General features: G+C 38.9%; 1 protein-coding gene across 3 annotated transcripts in view; it reads left to right on the top strand.

The window, feature by feature from the left end:
- Window positions 1–879: 879 nt before the first annotated feature.
- KHDRBS2 (KH RNA binding domain containing, signal transduction associated 2) overlaps window positions 880–17,148 on the top strand; it is a 650,233-nt gene continuing 633,964 nt past the window's right edge. For all 3 annotated transcript variants that reach the window (XR_012243878.1, XR_012243879.1, XM_073626718.1), the window contains exon 1: window positions 880–1,225. Coding sequence is in view for 1 of the 3 variants with exons in the window: in XM_073626718.1 (XP_073482819.1) it covers window positions 1,135–1,225 (91 nt within the window). In the remaining 2 variants the exon portion in view is untranslated. The remainder of the gene's footprint in view (window positions 1,226–17,148) is intronic.

The following is a 17,148-nucleotide window of genomic DNA, read 5'->3' as shown; positions in this document are numbered from 1 at the left end:
AGGTACCCATTTCCCGCTCTCCCCCCCAAAAGGTGCCAAATGTGGCAGTGGAGGGGGAGAGGAGACAGACAAGCAGATCTTCCCCTTTTGGGTGTTTGGGGTTGATTTACTGAAGGCAAATCGACTGTGCACTTTTGCAAGTGCAAGTGCACTCTGCAAGTGCAGTTTCTCCAGAGCTTAGTAAATGAATGGGAGCACTGCTGACTTCCATTATCCAATCACATGCAATTGAAATTTTTTTTTTTTTATTATCCTTGCATGTGTTTGGGTATTCTTTACAAAGTGAAGCTTTTACTCATTCACTAAGCTCTGGAGCAACTGCACTTGCAGAGTGCAACTGCTCTTGCAAAAGTACACAGTCTCCACCCCATAGAGTCTTTACTGTGCAGCCACATGTTACACTGAATAAGCCTGATACATTGTTGTGAGGAGTTCATGTTTGTGCTGCTTTCATAATCTGTTTTGTAATATTCTGCTGTATATGCATGTAGTTTAACATTCTGACCCTGTTTTGCATTATGGTGCCACATGTTTCCCCGAATGAGCCAGAGACATTGTTGTGAAGAGTCCATGTTTGTGCAGCTTTCATAATCTGTTTTTTATTATTCTGCAGTGTATACATGTAGTTTAACATTCTGACCCTGTTTTGCATTAACGATTCTAACTTTGCACTTTTTTAGTAAACTGCAAGTTACAGTTACTCCCTGGGCTGATTACCCATGTTGCTACAGATACACATAGGTCAAATGTCTATTTCATAATAACAGGCATAGTCAATACCAAGGTGACTATGAAGCTTTTTTTTTTGCACTGTGATCTTGACTGGTAGAACATTAAGTGAAGGTGGGGGATCAGCAAGGACTGTACTCATCTAAAGGGATGCAGGGGATGCATTATTTCATATAACACATTGGAAGGGGAGAAAAACCAGGAAAGTGTTAGAATTGCTCCTGAACATCGTGTGACGTTGTGTGTACAATCTGGAGTATTGTTGGTCCAAGAGTCTCAGTGCTCTGGCACTGCTTGTCCTATTTCATACAAAGCATTAAGACTTCTCCTATATCAAGGGCGTTGTAACCGGCTCAGCTGAGAGCTTTGCGGTTCAGCCTAACGCTGTCAGTTGTAAGCAGTGTTATGGAGCAGGAGAAATACTTGCCAGAGCTGATGGTTGAGAAAGATAGCCTGGATCCATCTTTTGTTCATGCAATGCGCCTTCTGGCTGAAGGTAAGAGGTCTACCTGTGGTGTCATCACTGCCTAGCATATCTGTGCTTAATGCAATGATACTGATAACGGTACAGATGAAAGACTTTTGCAAGAGACTGAGGAATTGTATAGAGGGATACAGCATTTCTAGAGAGCTAGGTCACCAGTCTGATATATAGAATGCAGGTAATTGAAGAGAACATGCCATCCGCATTATTAGAGACTGGCAAAGTTCTAAAAAATCCACTTGGTCATTGTTTCACAAATTGAAGCAACCCACATTTAATCCTGTTGTATCAAAAACTTATCCATTGTTCTTTAGATAACCTACAAATATTTTCTTTTCTAACTGTGTATTGTGATTGTCCTTTTTTTTTACATTGTTTCTCTCTAAGATCATGAAATATACTGTATATATTATTTTTGCCTAGCTGTTTCTGATGTCTTCTTTTCAGGTTCAAGATTTGAAGCTTTGTTCTAAGGAATTATCTTTGCGGAATTTAAGTCTGACCAAGTACCCATTAGGGCTTTGACTTGGATGCTGTATGGAATTGTTATTGCCTCCTCTTACTTTGCTGTAAATGATTAAGGGGCTTATAAGAGACAGTTGCACAATGGTAATATTGGGGACTGTTTCAGACTAAAGGCACAGTTATGCATGGTGTATTCATTGTGTGGCCAAGACCACAGGCACAAGCATGTCCCAGTTATTGCCCAGACATAGCATGTAAACATTCCTGTGGACCTGATAGCACATCTCACTGCTGACACCTGTTTTTGAGGTCCGGCATATACACACAATTAGGTCCCCATGCAGGAAAAATGAGGATGCACTCCTTTGATGTAAATTCAGCACCCACAACAAATCTTAATGGCTCATTCACACCAGAGTGCCTAAGCACACTTTCTCTCAAGCACATGGAGAGGTCTGTAATAGAATTTTCAGTATTACAGGCCAGACCTATGTGCTTTGGTTATGTGCATCTTTTAAAAAAAATCTTAAAGGCTGCACAGGTAGGTATGTACCCTTGGAGATTTGGCTACTAGGGAAACTCCATTGCAGATTACTTCCCTATTATGTTAATAACCCTTGTTCAACTTGTTGATTGGAGCTATTTTGTATTTGCAAAGTTAAAGATTTTAAGGAATGACCCAAGTTGCAGAAATAAAGTACTAATTATCTAGTATCCAGATAGTGTTTCAGTTTTTGTTCCAAAAATTTTAGATGAGCACTTTAAAATAGTACATGAAGCAATGATTTTGTTCTTCTACTTCAGACACAAAAGTTTCATTACTTTAGAGTGTTGGTATGCTCTTATTTTTGTGCTTTGAGTATTATCTGGATCTGAAATTTTGTAATCGTCTATGACACAACTCAAAGAGACATGATGATGCACCAAGTGAAATAACCCACTAATAATCAATAATAATCAAAATTCAAAATCCAAGGGTCAGTACAATGAATGAGGATTTCCGATTAATTGTGCTTCTCCTTATTAAATATGTATTTTAGGCAATGTGCAAAGTAAAATGGCTTTGTAAAGTGCATTTGTCCATAGCAAACATCAAAGACTTCTTTTGTTACATACTGTATGTGGTTGCAGTACAATGAAATTTGATTGGTTGCCTTGTGTTACTTTGTTTTACTTGTGCTTTGGACCTGTTTTTTGAATACGTATATTCAACCTAACTTTTCTATAGCATATCCCAACAAAATTGTCTGTTCTTGCTAACTTATTTAATATATACTAATGTTGTTTGAAAGTCATTGTGAAGGAAAAAGGAAAACACACCAAACATATATGAAAGAATAAGTAAACTTCATATACGTTGATAACATGATAGATTTTCTTTGTATCTCATGCGTAAAAAGGGTTCAAAAGGTGTTGACTATCTGATCATTGTACATGGCTTACCCGCATATGTCTGTGTTTGTAGCAAGGTGGAAATTTTATATTACCAGCAGGGGGAGCATGTGTTATCTGCAAACCATACACATGCACTTGTCAGTTTAGGCAGAGCAGATGATTCTATACACAAAAAGGAAAGATGTAAACACTAGAAACATGAGGGGATCATGTTTTATAATACACATAAAACAATTTTCCAGTTCAGTATGACTACATTCGTCTAAATATATGGCTAGTAAACATTTATACATAGTGCGTGTTATACCCTGTTTTACAGACAACAATAGTGCATTCATTTTATTATGTTTCTTTTTAAATGATACTGCAATTTTTATTTAAACACAACCGTATATATACTGTTGAAAAATGCTGATTTATTGGCATATACTGTTAGAAACTGGCAATCCTTGTGAGTCACGAGTTCCAAAAAATAGCATTACGCTACTGTTGTCTTTTGCAGCTGCTGACTGCAGTCCATACAATATTATTAAGATATTTTGATTTTCATAGATTATTCCAAGGATGACAAATGAACAGCCAAACATTAATAGTACAATATATAATATATTTATAATTTACAATTACAATTCAATTATGTATTGTAGGAGGTAGTTTAAAGGGAACATGTCATGCAATGGGAGTTAATTATCCTAGGTTTCATGGCTTACAGTATTTCCCCCAGCTTGGGTAAATCCCTACAGATATAAAATTTAATGTATAAATAGCACTCAAAATTAACTAAAGTGCAAGGAAAATCATGTGTTGCATTGAAATGCAACTACTTATAAAATAAAGTGCAAATGTGACTCTGCAAATTGGTCTTAACAATACATAAAAGCATAAACATAATTCAGTCCATAATCAAAAAAGTCTATAAAAAAATTAATACATCTTGAAAGTGCTCAGTGCATATGGGATCAAGGAAGGAGATCCACCACCAATAGCACCCTCACACATAAGCCTCTTACTGGATTTACAGGACCATAAATTATAATGGTCACACTGGCAAAACCAGCAAGACATCCAGGAGAGCAGCCGTCAATGGATGGCAGATCCCATGAAGTGACTCTAAATAATTAAAAAAGAAAAACTTCCATCGTCTAGCCCATCAATGTATCAAAGCATTTTATTAAAACAATATCCACCATTACCTTACAAACAGAGAAAACCAGTGTGTATATTGCCAATGTATGATGCAGCAGGCTGTTGGCTCATACGATAATGCTTGATGGTGGCTAGGCGTGCGTGATGTCGTCACTTGTAGGCCACTCACTGATGCGTTTCGTCATGAAAAGACGTCTACGGAGGTTGGGCCAATTTGCACAGTCACATTTGCACTTTATTTTATATGTAGTTTTATTTTGATACAACACATGATTTTCCTTGCACTTCAGTTAATTTTGAGTGCTTCTTATATATATAATTTTCTATCTCACTGACACAGTCACAGTGGCTGCTAATATTTTTTCTCTCTTCCTTTTGAACTGAGCACGGATTTTATAATTTTTTAAAACCTTTGGATATATCTTTGTGTCTGACTTACTGCCCTTTATACTGCCACCAGGCAGCTGATGTTAGAGTACAGATGAATATTTTGTGCCTATTAAATAGTATATGTCTGATTGTTATAGAAATAATTTTCTACATATAGCTGTATATGTATCTCATGTTGTAAAGTGTTGCACAAAGTATTGGCCCTATATAAACCCTGTATAATAATAATATAAATTATCTATCTATCTTATAGATCTCTCTCTCTCTCTCTCTCTCTCTCTCGAGAGAGAGAGAGAGAGAGAGAGATAATTAACAAAGTAAACCCTTCCAAATGACTAGGTTTTCTGGAAACATGCTGATGATATATTCACTTTTAACAGGATATACTTCAAGGCTGGCATTGAAAATCAGAGCTGTAACTGAATAGTTCAGTAAAAGTTATGCTAGAGGCAATCACACACTTTTTCTTAACCATTTAATTTTTTTATTCAAAATAACAGAAACAACAAAGGAAAGGGATCCGATCCAAATAAGAGTTGCTAGTTAGTTTCATAACAGTTAACAGTATATTTTGTGAAAAACAAGATAGTTGTATCCATAACCGATAATTCCCATTATACAAAGCAGCTTAAGTTTTATCCATGAATACCTTTATATTACCTGTTTACCCCATTGGGGACAGGCAATCACACACATTTAATGGTATCACTGGTCTTGTATCACAAGTATGACATTGCAAAGGGTATGTAAGTTGAGATACTTGTCTCCTCCATTTAACTAGTGTAAAGTATTTTACTGCAAAGCACATTTGTCTACTATTTTACACAGGCCAACAAAAATTTAGTAAGACATATAAGGGTGGTTTATTATAGAAAGTAGAGGGTGTTCACTTTGCGAAGTAAATGTTTAAATAGCAAAAAAAAAAAACAAAAAAAACACTAAGTGCTTACACAACAAATAAAATAAAAGTATAAAAAAGTGTGCACAAACAGCAGCATTCACTGACATCAGACTTAATATCATAAACTAATTTTTTATATATATATATATATATATATATATATATATATATATATATATATATATATATATATATATTTATCTCAAGTACTTATATAGCGCTGTCAACTTACACAGTGCTTTACATATACATTGTACATTTACTTCAGTCCCTACCCTCAAGGAGCTTACAACATATAATATATATAACTTTTGTATTTTACAATTTGTGCAATCCTATAAAATATTAAATGGCATAAAAGTGATATAAAAAGAGTACTCATCAAGTGAAAACAAGTGTTGTCTTCAGTTTCATCATAACCCCAGTGCTTCTGTGCTCCAAAAGTGCCAAAACAAAATCAAGTGCTCCAACACCTCCACACAAAGTTGTTTATTGGAAACCTAGACTTCACTGTATAAGAGGTCTAACAGATGAAACACGTCAGGCGGAGCTTAGGGGTGACATCATCACATCTGCTGGGATAAGTGGCGGTATTGTGATCTGTTGGAATCTTGCTGATTGTGAGTACTGTCCTGAGTCGTTACATTTTGCGATTCCTTTTGTGTTTTCTCTGTGTCTGCCATTGAGCCATATTGCAAGCTATCATTGACGTGTGAGATGAGGGAGAAATCCATCCATCAAGGATCTAAATGTTGTTCCTCATAAAATGCTGTTAGACCTCCTATGTAGTGAGGTCTAGGCTTCTGGTAAGTGGCTTTGTGTAGAGGTGTTGAAACATTTGGTTTTGTTTTGCCACTGTTGGAGCACAGAAACACATGAGTTATTGTGACACTGAAGACAACACTTATTTTTGGTTATATGTAATTTGGATTAATGAATTATTAGTTTTATTTATTAAAGAAACAGCACAACACTTTTTTTTTATAGATACAGTAAATTTTTACTAAACGTAGTAAAAAAAAGAACCATCTGCAGAGGAATTTAAAAAAAACAAAACAGGATTTTGCCTTGATTGGATGATGGTTGTGAACATTCACTTTGTCAACTGAATAATATATGGTATTCTAGTAAATCAAACCCTTAGTGTAATTATTTTTGTTTGCATAACTGAGGCATTTAGGCCGTTGCATAACTTTACATAACTGAGGCATTTAGGCCTTTAGGCTTAGAGGCTGTTAAAAATGTAAAGAAAGTATATTGTGTTTTTGTTAGAGACAGTCCAGAAGTCAGCAGCTATTTCCTATTAGAAAGTTAAAATATTCTGTGATTACAGTTTAATGGAAGTGCAGTGTAATAAATGTTTATTTTATACATGTAATTAAAACATTACATTAAAGATAAGATTATAGACCTGCAACCATGAAAAAATTGAATTGACCAAAAAACATTCTAGTTTTCATTTAAAGCATACTTATAATAGTGCTTAGTAAATAAAATCTAAGTACTGATAAAATAAAGCAGCTTTATTTTGCTACTTTCTGAATTAGTTTACTTCTACTATTGACTCCTGAGCACTCAGTGCCACTGTTTTCCTTGCCAACATTTTGCTTTAAGTGCCAACTTTTTTCTGTACAGGATGCTGGCTAGCATAAGCTTAGGATACTTTTGCAAAGTGATACTAAACAGAGAAGTGTGAATTGCCATAATTTATTCACCAAAATCAAATATATCATTGCACTGAATTTTTTTTTCTTTAACCGGTTCCCGACCAGCCGCCACAGTTTTACTGCGGCAGAATGTAGGCGGCCACAAAGATCTGATTAGTTTCAGAACCGATCAGGCTCCAGGGCCAGACCAATGATTTCTGGCCTGGACCTGCTGATCGGTTCTGACGAATTAAATGCCTCCCCTTCCTGTAAGTCTACACATAGGCAGGGGAAGTGATGTCATCTCCCTCTCTGGAATTCTTTTTTATTCCAGAGAGAGGAGAGAGGACATCCAAACATGAGTTGCACCAACACTACACTGACACAGTACGCGTAGGCACACATTTCACCACTGATCGCCCCCCCCAGTTAACCCCTATACTCCCTGTCACTGTGTCACCCAGTGCAGTGTTCATGTTTTTTCTTTGATCACTGTACTGGTGTCATTTGTGACACTAATTAGCATTAGGGTACTTAGTAGTAGGCCCAGATAGGTCTAGATACCCCGTTATTTTTTTATAGCTTCAGGGCACCTGCTGAACATTACCCAATAAAAGGTTTAACCCCCTGATCACCTGGTGGGTGATATCAGCTAGGTTTTAGTGTCAGTTAGGGTCTGCGTCACGCCAGGCATCGTCAGAGTACCAGTAGCACGAACAACCATGCGCGCACCATACACCTCCCTTAATAGTATAGTGTCTGAACAAATTGATATCTTTGATCTGATCAGAACTATATTAGCATTCCCATTAGTTTAGGGTTCCCAAAAATGCAGAGTTAGCGGGATCAGCCCAGATACCTGCTAGCACCTGAATTTAGCCCCTCCGCCCAGCCCAGCCCACCCAAGTGCAGTATCAATCGATCACTGTCACTTACAAAACACTAAACACATAACTGTAGCATTTGCAGAGTCAGGCCTGATCCCTGCAAACGCTAACAGTTTTTTTGGTAGTGTTTGAAGCAGTCGCTGACAGTCAGGTGCTCTTTTTTCCTGTGAGTCTCACTAGTTGTACTACTAAATTTAGAGGCCAAAATGTCCAATCGAACGTACACTAGTGAAGAGGCCTACACATTTCTGCGCATGACAGAAGAGAGTGAAGAGGAACTCACCCATAGGTCACATCGAGGCTCAGAATACGAACCTGTAGACAGCAGCGGCACCCTGACAGATAGCGCTGGCGATGAAATAGTGGTCCCTGTCAAGATTAGGCGTACCCGACTCCATTCTTCTGCTGTTGTTGAGGTGCAAGAACCGCAGGGCTCTCATATGGAGCAGAGAGCCAGTGCTAGTGCCGCTAATCCTTCTGGTAAACTGGCAAGCACCAGCGGCCTAGTACATCCAGCACTGCAGTAACACTTGGTGATGTGGCGAGTCCCATAAGTGCAGTTCAAGCTGGTGAGGTAGCTAGCACAACTAGTGTCCCGCAGCCATCAAGAAGACAAAGACAGGCGTGTCAAGCCCATAGTGCCCTTCCTGCTGCATTTGCCAATCCGAATTGGGAGCCCACCACTTCTGCAGCACCCGTACTTCCCCCCATTCACTGGCCAACCCGGAATTCAGGTGGAGACAGTTGATTTTACATCACTTGATTTTTATTCACTTATTTTTATTATTTCACAGAAGATCTCTATAGATCTATTGTGGACCAAAGCAATTTGTATGCTGGTCAATTCATCGCTGCTAATCCCCAGTTGACCCTTGCCAGAGATTGGAGACCTATTATGTTCTCCGAATTTAAGACCTTCCTGGGCCAATCCCTCCTCATGGGCAACTAAAAAAAGTGAGTTGTGGTCATATTGGTCCACTGACCCAATTCACCATATGCCCGTGTTCTCTGCTTCCATGACCAGGACATGATACGAGCAGATCTTGCGGTTCATGCATTTCAATGACAATGAACTCTGTCGTCCTCGGGTGACCCTGAATACGATCGGCTCTACGAATTTCAGCCCCTCGTAAAACACTTCAACCAGCAGTTTGCAGCCTTGTTTACTCCCAATCAAGTTGTCTGTGTTGATGAGTCCCTGATTAAGTTTTCTAGCCACATGTCTATCAAACAGTATCTTCCCAGCAAGCATGCCAGATATGGGGTCAAGATGTATAAGCTCTCTGACAGGACAACAGGCTATACATATAGTTTTATGATTTACGAGGGAAGAGATAGTTACGTAGATCCAGAGAACTGCCCAGACTACATAGGGAGCACTGGTAAGATTGTGTGGGACTTGGTGTCACCCTTATTTGGAAAGGGGTACCACTTGTATGTGGACAATTATTACACAAGCGTGCCACTTTTTAGTCACTTGTTTGATCATGGAATTGGTACATGTAGCACTGTGCGATCTAATTGCTGGGGCTTACCCCAGTGGCTTGTAGATTCCCATCTTAGGCTGGGGGAGAGAGCCTGCTTGAGATGTAATAATTTGCTTGCTGTGAAGTGGAGGCATAATAAGAATGTTTTCGTTCTGTCCTCCCTTCATGCAGACACGACGGTCCAAATTCAAATGGCAACTTGTGTCCATGAATACAACCTTAACATGGGAGGGAGGGACCTCCACGACCAGTTGTTGGCGCCGTACCTAATTGCCCGTAAGGCCAGACGCTGGTATAAAAAAAGTGTCTGTATATTTATTCCAATTGGCTCTGCTGAATGCTTATGTGCTATACAAAGCTTCAGGACAAACTGGATCCTTCCTTAAATTCCTGGAAGAAACCATCACAGCCCTTCTGTTTCCAGACAGGGCAGTGGCCCGACTTCCCAATCCAAATGCAGTGAGCCGGCTGCATGAGAGGCATTTTCCGTATGTCCTCCCTGGTACCCCTACCCAAAGAAATCCCCAAAGAAGATGTTGTGTCTGCAGAAAATGCGGATATAGGTGTGACACACACTTTTACTGTCCCTCCTGTCCTGACCTACCTGGTCTGGTGAATGTTTTGAACGCTATCACACACTAGTGGAGTATTAGCATAGGGTACAGCATTGCACAGTCCTAGGGCACACTTACACAGGGTCTCGAAAGATGAGATGGCCATCACATTTTGAGAGACCCTAATCTGGAACATTTACAGTTTATATAAAAAAGCAAACAAAACCACAACCCCCCCCCAAAAAATGGAACTGCCACTTTAAGTGCAGGTGACCCCCTGACATGCCACATTTGGCATGTCATTTTTTTGGGAGGGGTGCAGATACCCTCTTTTTAGAGGGATCCAGCTTCCACTTCCTCCTGGGGCACCGCGGCACCGGAAACAAGTTCACCTCTCCCCCCTCCCTCTCAGCAATCATCTGGGGCATGTCACAGGTCCCATATGATTGCCCGGCAGGTCACAGTGCACAGCGCGGCTCGTGCATGCGCAGTGCATACCTGGCTGGGAAGACACAGCCGGGTGCCCACAGTGACAATGCCGGCGCCGCAGAGAAGAGGGGAAGAGGAGCGGGGCTTCGTTCGCCCGTATCACTGGACCATGAGACAAGTGAGTGTCTGATTAATAGAAGTTTACAGCTACACTTTTTGTAGCTGCTGACTTTTAAATGGGTGGAACTCCGCTTTAAGATTTAAAAAATGTTTTTTTTTTTCCAAAAATTTGAGTTTGAAAAGTCGCTGCGCAAATACTGTGTGAGAAAAAAAATTGCAGCACTCATCATTTTAATATGTAGGGCCTTTTCTTTAAAAAATATATAATGTTTGGGGGTTCAAAGTAATTTTCTATCAAAAAAAAATATTTTTTAATGTAAACAAAAAGTGTCAGAAAGGGCTTTGTCTTCAAGTGGTTAGATGAGTGGGTGATGTGTGACATAAGCTTCTAAATGTTGTGCATAAAATGCCAGGACAGTTCAAACCCCCCCAAATGACCCCTTTTTTTGAAAGTAGATACCTCAAGCTATTTGCTGATAAGCATGTTGAGTCCATGGAATATTTTATATTTTGCCACAAGTTTCAGGAAAATGACAAACTTTTTTTTTTTTGCACAAAGTTGTCACTAAATGATAAATTGCTCAAACATGCCATGGGCATATGTGGAATTATACCCCAAAATACATTCTCCTGCTTCTCCTGAGTATGGGGATACCACATGTGTGAAACTTTTTAGGAGCCTAGCCGCGTACAGGACCCCAAAAACCAAGCACTGTCTTCAGGCTTTCTAAAGGCGTAAAATTGTGATTTCACTTCCTCACCAAGGTATTTTCTAAGAGGCATGGTGAGTATTTTGCAGCTCTCATTTGTTTTTGAAAATAAAGAAAGTAAATAAAATTGTATTTTTTTTTCTTTTTTTAATCTTCAAAACTTTGTGACAAAAAACGAGATCTGCAAAATACTCAACATGCCACTCAACAAATAGCTTAGGGTGTCTACTTTCCAAAATGGGGTCATTTGGAGGGGTTGTGCTATCTGTGCATTTCATGGCCTCCGAAACTGTAATAGGCAGTGAGAAGTGAAATAAAAAATGTATGCCCTTAGAAAGCCTGAAGGCAGTGATTGGATTTCAGGATCCTATACACGGTTAGACTGCCAAAAAGTCTCACACATGTGATATCCTCATACTCAGGGGAAGCAGCAGAATGTATTTTGGGGTGTAATTCCACATATAACCATGCTATGTTTGAACAATATACCATTTAGTGACAACTTTGTGTAAAAACAAAAAAAAAATTGTTATATTCCCGAAAACTTGTGGCAAAATATAAAATATTCCCTGGACTCAACATGCCTCTCAGCAAATAGCTTGGGGTGTCTAATTTCCAAAAGGGGTTATTTGGTGGGGGGGGGGGGTTGTGCTAGCTATCTTGGCATTTTATGGCCTTCGAAACTGATGGGTAGTGAGGAGTGAAATCAAAAATTTACGCCCTTAGAAATCCTGAAGGCAGTGCTTGGTTTTCAGGGTCCTGTATGCGGCTAGGCTCCCAAAAAGTCTTACACGTGTGGTATCCCCATACTCAGGAGAAGCAGCAGAATGTATTTTGAGGTGTAATGCCACATATAACCATGGCATGTGTGAGCAATATATAATTTAGTGACAACTTTTGTGTAATTTAAAAAAAAAAAATTATTCAATGGGCTCAACATGCCTCTCAGCAATTTCCTTGGGGTGTCTACTTTCCAAAATGGGGTAATTTGGGGGGATTTGTACTAGAGCTGCACGATTCTGGCCAAAATGAAAATCACAATTTTTTTGCTTAGAATAAAAAGATCACGATTCCCTCACAATTCTCGCGACGTAAAATCTTTCACATTATACAAAAAAAAAAATGGGCTAACTTTACTGGTTAGATTTTTTTTTTTTAATTCAGTAAAGTAATTTTTTCCAAAAAAATTGCATTTGAAAGACCGCTGCGCAAATACAGTGTGACATAAAATATTGCAACAACCACCATTTTATTCTCTAGGGTGTCTACTAAAAAAAAATATATATGTTTGGGGGTTCTAAGTAATTTTCTAGCAAAAAAAAAAATGATTTTAACTTGAAACCAACAAATGTCAGAAAAAGGTTTAGTGTTTAAGTGGTTAACCTTTTTTCACTTTCATACAGGAAGTCTATTCCATTGACAGATTGTTACAATGTTTATACTTAAGTCCAACTGATAAAGAATGTTTTGTTTCTTGGCAGACTGCCCGGTTTTTCTCTTCCTTTCTTTTGAGGGCTGTGGATTCAGAACAGCATGGAGAAATTCTTTGCATAGAAAGAATTGTGAAACATTTTAGTCAAGATCGCGATAACGATTCTTGACGATTAATCACGATAACGATTCTTGACAATTAATTGTGCAGCTCTAGTTTGTACTGCCCTGCCATTTTAGCACCTTAAGAAATTAGAGTGCAGTTATAAACTAAAAGCTGCGTAAATTCCAAAAAAATGCACCCTAGTTTGTAGACGCTATAACTTTTGCGCAAACCAATAGATATACGCTTATTGATTTTTTTTTTACCAAAGATATGTGACTGAATACAAATTTGACCTAAATGTGTGACTAAAATTCAGTTTATTGGATTTTTTTATAACAAATAGTAGAAAATATCATATTTTTTCAAAATTTTCTTTTTTTCCCATTTATATCGAAAAAATAACAATCACAGAGGCATTTAAATACCATCAAAAGAAAGTTCTATTTGTCAGAAAAAAGGGAAGCAAATTTTGTTTGGGTACAGCCATTGCATGACCACGCAATTACCACTTAAAAAAGTGCAGTGCCAAATTGTAAAAAGTGCTCTGGTCATTTAGCAGCCAAATCATCCGGGTTCCGGATTAACCACTTTGCTGAAGTGGTTAATCCTCCAAGTACCTTATTTCTGCAGTGCTGCTCTGAGCTCACATGATCTTCCCCTGTTCTTTGGCATCTGCAGGGTAAGATTCTTGGGAGGGGCTTCTATTATTCTGCTGATGTATGCTCCCTATAGTGTAGGTCTGTGTCTGGCCAGCCCTGACTGGTGCTGTGCCAGTCATCTGATTAAAAAAACTGAAGAGAAATTCAAATTAAGTTATAAATATTAAAAACATGCTTTACAGCTCCCAATTAGTCAGTATTGAACATCAAGTGTGTATTTTGTATGCATTATTATGGTGTAGGCGGAGTCAAAGAAGATTGACTCTAGCTTTCTTTGTGTTCAGACGGCATCTGCATCCACGGCTCTTTTTTTACTTTACAGTTATTAGCATTTACAATATATATATACACTTAATACTGATTTATATTAAAGTTAAGTGTTTTTAGAAGTTTCTTAGTGAATGTAATCAATCAGCATACTATACCCCACCCCCTTAGTGTTTAGCAATAGGAGGACATGGAGGAGGAGGTAGGGAGGGGGGTGTAATTTACCACTATGTATATGCCCACATGGGTGACTCAAGGAGGAAAACAGACAGAGGTTTTAACTGTTCTCAACTGTATGCAAAAAATCTTGTCTAGAAACATACAATAATTTAGTTACTTATAGTTATAATCCCAGGTGTAAGAAATAAACAGTTGCAAAGTTGGCTATCGGGAGTTTGTAGAATAATCACATAAAGTTTTAATACAGAATAGCAATTTTGTTTACTTTGTTATCTATTCAACAGGCATTGTAAATTATTATGTATAATTATACATATAATCAAGATTGAAATTTTGAAAATAGGGACTTCCACTTCTCTTAACCAACCCAACTTCAAGTTACCCTTTGGGTTTTCATCTGTGTCCCATTATGGAGCATTCAGAAGGGATGCCACACAGCCCTAATCAGCTTGAAATCAAGAGATTTAATATAGGAAGTGATTTTCTGTTGGTCTGATAAACATAATGTGCAGAAGGTTCTTAAAGTGGAATATCATGGGCAGGAGGTGATGTGGTATATAAATCTGGAAATAAAGTGCAAGATTTTCCGTTTCAGCATTGACAACTATGTGCTCTCCCTTGTACCATCCTGGCACTAGGCTCTACTGGTTGGCATCAGACAGATATAAGGAATATACATTGTACTGCACTTTTGGTGTTAGAAAATGATATTACTAGCAAAATGTAATAGAGATTTTTTCTTTTGGCAGATAAGACATACACTGAGCAAAATTATAGACGCAACACTTTGTGTTTGCCCCTATTTATCATGAGCTGATCGCAAAGATCTATGACTTTTTCTATGTAAACAAAAGGTCTATTTCTCTCAAATATTGTTCAGAAATCTGTCTAAATCTGTGTTAGTGAGCACTTCTCCTTTGCCAAGACAATCCATCCACCTCACAGGTGTGGCATATCAAGATGCTGATTAGACAGCATGATTATTGCGCAGGTGTGCCTCAGGCTGGCCAAAATAAAAGACCACTCTAAAATGTGCAGTTTTACTGTATGGGGGGGGGGTCGGGGAGGTCCGAAAACTAGTCAGTATCTGGTGTGCCCACCATTTGCCTCACGCAGTGCAGCACATCTCCTTCTCATAGAGTTGATAAGGTTGTTGATTGTGGCCTGTGGAATGTTGGTCCATTCCTCTTCAATGGCTGTGTGAAGTTGCTGGATGTCGGAAGGAACTGGAACACGCTGTCGTATAAGCCGATCCAGAGCATCCCAAACATGCTCAATGGGTGACATGTCCAGTGAGTATGCTGGCCATGCAAGAACTGGGATGTTTTCAGCTTCCAGGAATTGTGTACAGATCCTTGCAACATACAGCCCTGCATTATCATGCTGCAGCATGAGGTGATGGTAGTGGATGAATGGCACAACAATGGGCCTCAGGATCTCGTCACGGTATCTCTGTGCATTCAAAATGCCATCAATAAAATTCACCTGTGTTTGTTGTCCATAGCATATGCCTACCCATACCATAACCCCACCGCCACCATGGGCCACTTGATCCCCAATGTTGACATCAGAAAACTGCTCACCCACATGACCCCATACACGCTGTCTGGCATCTGCCCTGTACAGTGAAGACCGGGATTCATCCATGAAGAGAAAATCTCTCCAAAGTGCCAGACACCATAGAATGTGAGCATTTGTCCACTCAAGTCGGTTACGAAGACAAACTGTAGTCAGGTCGAGACCCCAATGAGGATGACGAGCATGCAGATGAGCTTCCCTGAGACAGTTTCTGACAGTTTGTGCAGAAATTCTTTGGTTATGCAAACCGATTGTTGCAGCAGCTGTCTGGGTGGCTGGTCTCAGATGATCTTGGAGGTGAAGATGCTGGATGTGGAGGTCCTGAACTGGTGTGGTTACACGGATGTGCGGTTGTGAGGCCAGTTGGATGTACTGCTAAATTCTCTGAAACGCTTTTGGAGGTGGCTTATGGTAGAGAAATGAACATTCCTGCAGTCCGCATGCTAATTGCATGCCAATTGTGCTGTGTGATAAAACTGCACATTTTAGAGTGGCCTTTGATTGTGGCCAGCCTAAGGCACACCTGTGCAATAATCATGCTGTCTACTCAGCATCATGATATTCCACACCTGTGTGGTGGATGGATTATCTCGGCAAAGAAGAAGTGCTCATTAACACAGATTTAGAACTTTGTTCTTTGTTATTTGTGAACAATATTTGAGAACAATATTTGAGAGAAATAGGCCTTTTGTGTACATAGAAAAAGTTGTAGATCTTTGCGTTCAGCTCATGATAAATAGGGGCAAACACAAATTTGTTGAGTTTATAATTTTGCTTAGTGTTCAAAGTCTTTACTTCCAAAAAACTATGCACAGAGGGGTTTATTTACTAAAGATGGAGAGTGCGAAATCAGGCTCACTTCTGTATAGAAACCAATACGCTTCCAGGTTTTATTACCAAAGGTTAATTAAACAAGCTGAAGTTAGAAGCGGATTGTTTTCTATGCAGAAATTAGCCAGATTTTGTACTCCATCTTTAGTAAATAAAACCCACCGCTCAGTTTCACTTATGCAAAAATTGAAATGTGTAATTTTAAACAGACCTAGTTATTTAAACACACCTATATATTTTAAACAAACAGTATGCTATATAAAAAAATGAAGTTTGAAAGAGAAGCATCTTGCATTTTTTTCAATTATTGAAATCTGTAGCTTTTTTTTAGAAGTCTTCTTCCCTTACAAGTCATGAGAATATATGGATACAGAAGCTGCAATTCACCACACTAGGTAGATGTTAGAAATCCACCTGACATGTACAGTATCTTGAAATAAGTAAAAGAGTTATTTTGACTGCATATTAGCTCACTCTAAACCCAGACTCTACCATAGAACATGAGTTTCAGGAGTGGTGTAGACCTTTGCCTCATGGATCACAAAGCATGGAAGATTACCCCAACCATGCTACAACCATTTCCCCTGAGGGTGGGGTTGATAGCTGGTGTTGTGCCAGGACACCATCATGGGGGTTTGGGTTCAGCCGCAAGCTACCCCATTTCAACCAACAGACACTCATGGATGCATAGGTAAGTAGGTACCTGTGTAACTGGAGACGTGGCTGTGTAGAGCAAGTATTTGGTTGCACGGG

The sequence above is a fragment of the Aquarana catesbeiana genome, linkage group LG04 (genome assembly GCF_042186555.1).
Source record: "Aquarana catesbeiana isolate 2022-GZ linkage group LG04, ASM4218655v1, whole genome shotgun sequence".
Classification (NCBI taxonomy): domain Eukaryota; kingdom Metazoa; phylum Chordata; class Amphibia; order Anura; family Ranidae; genus Aquarana; species Aquarana catesbeiana.
The sequence above is the reverse complement of the archived record's forward strand: the minus strand, read 5'-3'. Positions and strand labels throughout refer to the sequence as shown.